The sequence below is a fragment of the Alnus glutinosa genome, chromosome 1 (assembly GCF_958979055.1).
Source record: "Alnus glutinosa chromosome 1, dhAlnGlut1.1, whole genome shotgun sequence".
NCBI classification, from domain to species: Eukaryota; Viridiplantae; Streptophyta; class Magnoliopsida; order Fagales; family Betulaceae; genus Alnus; species Alnus glutinosa.
Window position 1 is genome coordinate 46702113 of NC_084886.1, and position 7712 is coordinate 46709824.

The 7712-nt window shown below is 36.5% G+C and overlaps 1 protein-coding gene across 1 annotated transcript; it reads right to left on the reverse strand.

Moving 5' to 3' along the window:
• Positions 1 to 369: 369 nt before the first annotated feature.
• On the reverse strand, positions 370 to 7198 carry LOC133853680 (uncharacterized). The gene is made up of 4 exons (XM_062289681.1): positions 6861 to 7198; positions 6171 to 6766; positions 5597 to 5683; positions 370 to 653 (listed from the first exon to the last, which is right to left on the reverse strand). Exons 1-4 carry the CDS (start codon positions 7101 to 7103, stop codon positions 377 to 379), a joined length of 1203 nt encoding a protein of 400 aa, XP_062145665.1. The 5' UTR covers positions 7104 to 7198; the 3' UTR covers positions 370 to 376.
• Positions 7199 to 7712: the final 514 nt, after the last annotated feature.

Consider the following 7712-nt stretch of genomic DNA (forward strand, 5'->3'; position numbering starts at 1 on the left):
GGAAATAGAGCAATAGCCAACACATCAAGCTCTGAATCTTTTTCTTCTTCTTTTTTCTTTTTTTCAGTAATGCAAATGCTAAAATCGACAGCTATTAAGCAAAAAGCTATTACCTTAAATAAAAATTTGTCATAGAAACGAGTAAAAGGAGTGTCAAAGAAATTATCATACACAGAAACACCCTGATTTGGTTATCAACTATAAACCTACGAGTTTGATTTACCAGAAAAACATGGAACACTAAGATTCATCCTACCTAGAATCTTTCATAAATGAAGGAACCATTTAATTTAAAATAAATAGTACAAAACTAGTACATATAAAAAAATAAAAAAACTATATGAAAACAATAATGAACAACACACGGAGTATTAAATCATCGTCTTCTTAAACATATCAAAAGAGGTGGTTTAGAGACGAGCATAGTTGACACAAACAGCACTACAAAAGTTATATAGGCTAGTAAAACATGAGATTCTCTAGCAAGAGAGCAATAGCTCACACTGACTGCCCTTCTATTCCCGTGGAAAGTGGCAACAACAAATCCAGGGTCATCCCCCACATTCCACGTCATGGCCGGAACAGTCACCTCACGGGTTCCATCTGAGTGAAGGCGATCACAAAATCCATGGGTGTGTGCACTGAAAACGATCCTACAGAGGAAAGAGAGAATAAATTAGCTTACAGATGCAAATGGAGACAACCCAAGTCATTGAGCATTGTACTCGAGCATTGTAATAAGGAGGAATATGGTAACTCATCAACTAGTATAAAAGGTCGGCAGGTGGAGAATCTTATGAACTATTTTGCACCAACTTGTTGAAAACCAGTATCAAATTGGATAGGCTGTATCTAGACTTGTATGTATAAGAATTCCCCACTGCACTTAGCTTTCACACACATAGGTGTTCGGTAAATCCTAGAATCAATGCTAGTGGAAATCATACTTGCATGGAAACACTAATTTTATAAAAATAAAAAAATGGAAACACTAATTTTATATACTAGATACAGATGAAGGTTGATTATGAAGCATAGGATGACCCAATAAAGATTACATTAGAAATTATGTAGCAAGTAAACAACAACTCCAAATCAGAATCCCACCAACAACAAATGATATATTTGCTAGTGTGGTCAAATACAAGAATCGTATTGCCGTGTTACCCTAAAGAAAAGAAATTTTTAAAAACAAATAGTTTTTCCACATCTGATAAAATGTCAAAAGGCATTGAAAATTGTATTTGCAATTGAGTAAATTAGCTAAAGCATCCATGCAACAGTAAATGAAAAATTTACAAAAAAAAAAAAAACCAGTAAGAAATTCATAGGCATTCTCTTGTGTAATTATTGAATGCTGTAAAGAGCATGTTTATGCACAGAAGAACCTCAGCATGATTTATAAAAAGATAAGAAATTGCAGATTAAACTGGTGAGTGGCAAATTGACTTTAACATCTGACCTTCAGAAAGCAACACTTAATAAACATCCATCCATTGAAAAAAAATTCACGGCTACAAAAGCAGTGGAAAATTCTAAAAGGCATCCAAAATGACATCTGGCCCAAGAGCCTTAATGCGTTTTGAGAGTTGAAGGGATAGCATATCATTCTTTAACATTCAGGGGCAATGTGCAATTCACTCCAAGCTTAAAGGAAAATATGAGACTGGAAAAGTAAAACTGACCTAAATCATACATTCAAAATCAAATTATATGTCTATTATTTTAAAGCAAATTATACTTTACCACCCCAAACTATTTCCCTTGTAGCAATTGCCTCACCAAACTTCAGATTTGACCGAGTGGTCCCTAATTTGGAAGAGTTATTGCAATATACCCCCATGAGTAAAATGACAGGAATACCCATTAACACAAATGTTGACATGGCAATTAAGTCCACGTGGAATCAGCAATTTCAGCTAAAAGATTCCCAAAATTTTCAAATTAAATCTAACAAAAAAATCTCCACCCTCATCCCACTCCACCCTTATTCTACCCTCCAACGGCTTCCGGGGGGGCTACATTGAAAAGAGCAATGATTGGGAGGGGACCCCTAGCCGGCCCCCTTCCCCCCCTTTTCAATAAACAAACCAATTTTATTGAAAAAGAAAAAAAATAAAACAATAAAACAATTCACTTTTTGAATATAATTGGTTTGTTTATTGAAAAGGGGGGGAAGGGGGCCGGCTAGGGGTCCCCTCCCAATCACTGCTCCATTGAAAAAGCTTAAGACCTTGTCAATTGGGAATGCTTAATTTCTATGTAAGAGAGGTTTTGATTTGGTGAGAAGCAGATTTTTGGTGTTAGATGGTAGTAGTCCAACTGTTTTTTTTTTAAAATTAGTAAAGCAAATTCACAAAAAGCACGAGAGGTGCAACTCAGGTATACGGAAAGTATACAAGAAAAAATCATCCAACAAGATCAAGAATGGAGAAAGAGAGCGCAAAAATCTACAAAGCTAGAGATATTGAGAAGGACGTTAACAAAGATCCACTCAAAGAGTGATTTACGAAAACACATTTGTAGCTCCGAACTCGTCTTCTCACAATCTTCGAAACTTCAAGCATTCCCTTCTTTTCAAATGCACCACCTTAAACAAGGAGGGATTGTATTCTAAACAATGTTAAAATCATTCCGACGATACCTTCCTTTCCAGCTTGCCAAGAGCTCCACCAGACCACCACCCTTATGAGATTTGAGGTTTGAGCCCAACTGGTTTTTCTTTTTTAATAGTTCAAGAGGTTTAAGGCCAAGGAAACTGTCATCTTACCACTTATTTTTGGAGGGGATTATAGACATTTTGAAGAACTCTTGTTTGTTGTTTACCGATGACATTATTACTTTGTAGGGTGGAAATCAAATAGCTAAAATCTATTCGGCATGTTTTGCTTTGTTTTTGATGTTGCTCTAGTTTGAGGATGAATTTTAGTAAAGCTGGTAGTTGCAGGAGAGGTTGAGGGGTTGGCAGATTTGGTAGATACGTTGGGGTGTAAGGTAGGTTCGTAACCTATGTCTTATTAGGGGCTACCTCTGTGGCCATCGTTTAATGCACAAGGAATGTGAAATACAGCTATCAAGAAGGTGGAGAAAAGACTAGAAAGCTTTAAAAAAAAAAAAAAAATTGCATTTGTCAAAAAGGGGGAGATTTATGTTGATTATTGTCTTACATCCCTACCTATTTCATGACTTTGATTAACATTCCTAGTTCAGTGGCCAATAGGTCAGAGAAATTACAGAAGGGGATTCTTGCAGCTCCCAAAATGAAATCAAATATCATTTGGTTGATTGGAATATGGTGTGTTATTTAAGGCAGATGGGTTGGGAATTCGTTTAAATCTTTAATCAGGCACTGTTGGGTAAATATGGCAGTTTAGAGTGGAAATGAGTGTTTTTAGAGGCAGGTTAGTTCTGTGAAAATTGGGAGAAGTGGTGTCAATGGACTTCCAAAGAGGTGAAAGGTGTGAGTTTGCAGAAGAGCATTAGAGGAGTGTAGGATTCCTTGTTTTATTTTTTTTTGGGGTGTTTATTTGTTTTAAGGTAGGGGATGGAAGTAAGGTGTGGAAATGGTATGCTATGTGTATGTGTTTATATTACAGTAATTGGTAGATTTATGAATTTATTCTCATAGTCGTGGATAATGAATGTTTAATGCATCACAGTGATATCTCTTCAAGGAGCTTGACGTTGGAATATTATACTTCTAAAGATCTTTGCATGATTAGAAGCTTGAGTAAGTTGATATTTTCTTGGAGCTTTTGTACTCTAATCCTATTGGGTGGTGGAGGAGAAGATAGAATGTGTTGCTGACTTTCAAAGAATGGAAGGTTCAAGGCTCATTGTTTCTACAGGCTCTTAGAGGCCCATTTGATGGTTAAATTTGCTTGGAAGAATATGGTGATTAGATGAACTAAGAAAAGTAGCATTCTTTTGGTGGACAACTGCTCTTGGTAAATATTGACTATTGATATGTTAAGAAAAAGGGGGAAAAATTACCATATATAGATCTTCATGTGTAAGAATTTTTTTATAAGTAATCGATACATATCATTAAAAGCGTAAGGCACCCTTAATTACACAGAAAGTATATAAAACGAAGCACCTAGCTAGAAGAAGCAAAAAGAACAAACAAATCACTATAACTAAGCAGCATAGGAGAAACATAAGCAGCTGTCTAAAGATAGAAAGTTCTAAAGAATTATGACTTAATCTCATCCAAAGTCTTCTCTCGGTCCTCAAAACTTTTATCATTCATTTCCCTCCATAATAAAAGGCACGTAGGCACCATCTTCCACATAGCAGCACTTTGCATACTGCCAGTAGTCCACCAACTACACGTCTAAGCATTACTCAAGACAGTCCAAAACGATTGAAAAAGACAATTCAAATGGCATAAGCCACATCACAATGAAGAAGAAAAAGGTCCACGAACTCTCCATTCCTCTTACACATGCAGCATTTGTCCACCACAATGACGTGTCGCTTCCTAAGGTTATTCATGTGTAATAATTGTAGTGAGATGGTAGACAATCTCCTTTTACATTGTGTGGTGGCAGGAGAATTGTGATCGTTAGCATTATCCTTGGAGTGCATTGGCTGATGCCTCAGATTGTGATAGAAGTGTTTGCAAGTTGGAAAGGGAGACTTTGTTGTCTTGATAAAGGTGAGATTTGGGGGGCAGTTCCTCAGTGTGTTGTGTGGACGATCCAACAAGAGGAGAATAATCATACTTTCAACAATGCAGAGTTGAAGGAAACTTGCTTTAAACTATTTTTTTACACTCACTATTTGATTGGTTGGTTGCTTTGGAAAGTTTACAATTGCTATTATTTTTTGAATTTCTTGGCACTTTTGACTTTTGGATGGCAATTAACTGAGAGGATGCATTATAATCGCCTTCTGTATTTTTATGAATAAAACTCATAAAATAATGAATCATTGCATTGATTCTTTCATCTTTTAATACATTTTTAATTTCTTCGCAATGATGTTCTATGAGAAGCCCTCCTCTATAATCACCATAATCACCATACAAATATTTCTCTTTTTGTATTTCAATTCTTTGGCCAGCACAAGGTCCAGAACATGTCAATTGCGGAGAAGAAACAATATCTAAAAGGATTATTGGACAAATAACAAATATTAACCACAATGTCCATTGCTAATAAGCTGTTGAAAGAAAAGTGTAAAAATGTGAAAAGCTACGATCTATTGAAAGCCTCTTTCTCTCAGGTGTATATGGTTAAAAGATAAGAGAAAAGAGTGGAAAAGAGGGAAAGATCACTAACAATTCCATGGGGAAAGATCACTACAAGACTGAAAATTTGCAGTAATAAGAATTCATGTCTCACATGAACTATTAAGGCCAAATCTCCCCACAACATTACAGTACACTTAAGGGACTATGTGACAAAATGTTCAACCATATTGAAGATGGATAATCTGATTGCGATTAAGCAAGAAGCCTATATCTAATAAACATATAGGAGATCAACAAATAGATGCAACACGTATATAGAAGAAAGAACAGGAGCAAGCAAAGATACATGTCTTATGAATTCAAGGACATGGACCTGAAGTAAAAATAACATGGATTTACCTTGGTCTAAGGGCCTGAAAAATGTATTCGGTAACATTTGGTGGGAGAGTGTGCGATAACTTGTATGGCCCAGTCCCAACAAGCCCCCTGAAGAAAAAAGTTCAGCACGTAAAGAGAACTTCCACCAATATAAGTACTTGAAACCACAAACCAAGTGAAAGACACAGTAAGCAAAGGGCACATGCATAAGTCTTAAGATCACTATTTCTGCTGGCAAAATGAATAATAATATGAAATCAATGCAAATCACTTAACATAGGGACGAAAGTGTTCAATGTCTTTAATGAAAAATCATTTCCCACGACCCCCTAAAACTTTAGTTTTCAGGAGGAAAAAATATTAGATCAATAAAATAGAGAGGATATCATCTTTATTTCAATTACTTGGCTTTATTAACAACCATACGAGAGGGGAGTCTTCAACACTAGCTCTAAGCTTACCATCAAACTGAAAATGGAAACTTTAAAAGACATCTTTGCAAAGACATGCTTATTACAAAGAACCAACAATAACTTATTCATAAAGAACTCCCATGAAGAACGAAAATGCAATGCTAGTGAGGCAATGCACCCACCTACTATCCAGCGAAGTTGAACTCTCTCGTGAAAGTTTCAAACTTTCATCAAGAGCGTCAACCCCACCACAGTTTCCATCTGCTGTACGGTGCAAAGGAAAGTGAAGCAGTAGAACAGGACCAGACCCATATGAAATGCTATTATCTCTCCAACCAAATTTATGGTCTATCTCCCTGAATTTGCCACCCTCATTCATTGCTTCTGTTGGGCCTTCAGTTCCCATTTGCAAATCCACACTCTCTCTCTCCACTACTTTCTCAACACCAAACCGTAGATCATTGTTCCCACAAAGCAAAGCCACAGCATTGAGCGACACGAAGCTGATGTTACTAATCTCAAAGGCACCACAACCCGCCGAGTCCAGTCCTGGGAAATTGCCAGCGATCCAATTAACCATTTTCAAATTCAACCCTCTACAATCTCCGATGTCCCTGTCACCGAGACTGACATGATAAGGAAGACCCAGAAACGGGCCTAACAGTCCCTGAAACTGGCGGGCCACAGAAACCCATTTCGCTCTTGTTAACTCTGAACCTCTTGCCGAAACATCTCCCAAAACTAGCAGCATATCAGGCCTAATACTTTCGAACGATTTCTGGAGAACATATTAGCAGACTTTACAAATCAATACATCAATTTCAAAGAAGAAAAATCAACAAGAAAAGCTTAGAACTAGTCTCTGAAATTACCCGAAAGAACTTGGACATGTAATAGTGTCTGAAATGAAGGTTGACGAAGCCATCTTCGGAACCCAACAAGAGCAAGTTGGCGACCATCATAACCTTCAAGTCCTCTTCGGATTCAGTGGTTGGTTGACCGAGGTCAGCGGCGCTGGGCACTGTTTTGCACGAAGGAATGGAGACCCACTCTTCGAAAGCGATCAGAGCAAAGATTGTGATCAGAGGCAACACTGGCCTCCACCCGACCGCCATTGTTCCTGTCCTGGGTGAGGGCGTGCGTTTGAGACAGCGTGCCGAAATTTGGGTTCGCCATTGTGAGGTGAAGTTTGTACAGCTACTTGGATAGCCCCAAAAAGAGAAATTTCCTTCAAAGAATTTCTATTTTAATTAAATATTTTCACTAAATATTTAATTAGGTGACAAAACTTAAGTTGATAATAATTAAAATCTTAAGAAATATATTAAAGATTTACCGCAATTTAACAGTGTTCATTAATCACCATTCATATATTTAGCAGACCAAAAATAATAGGCCAATCAAAGAAAGGGGGAATTAAATCACTTTTTGCCTCCTTTAATGAATTTAAAATTGGCGATCTTTAATATATATATATAAATAATAATAATAATAATAAATTCCTTTTGGTTTCTCTTAGCTTTTTTCAATTATTTTTTTAAAAAAAATTTAATTTCCTTCCTTTTTTGTCTTTTTTTTTTCCCTCTCTTTTGATGACCTGGATCATCTTCAATTCCAATAAAACGGAGATAAGCTGATTCCTTATATTCGAGGGACATTTTTGTTATATTTTTGGATTTAAATGCATTTCTAGTCTAAATGAACTTGAGAGGATACAAATTTTT

What these genes read in the sequence shown, in the direction of transcription:
- LOC133853680 (XM_062289681.1), bottom strand. Translation starts at nt 7,103, where the DNA reads ATGGCGGTCGGGTGGAGGCCAGTGTTGCCTCTGATCACAATCTTTGCT. An exon ending in ACATGTCCAAGTTCTTTCGG is followed by an intron (nt 6,767 to 6,860) that starts GTAATTTCAGAG and finishes TATGTTCTCCAG; the next exon opens with AAATCGTTCGAAAGTATTAG. An exon ending in TTTCAGGCCCTTAGACCAAG is followed by an intron (nt 654 to 5,596) that starts GTAAATCCATGT and finishes TTTCCTCTGTAG; the next exon opens with GATCGTTTTCAGTGCACACA.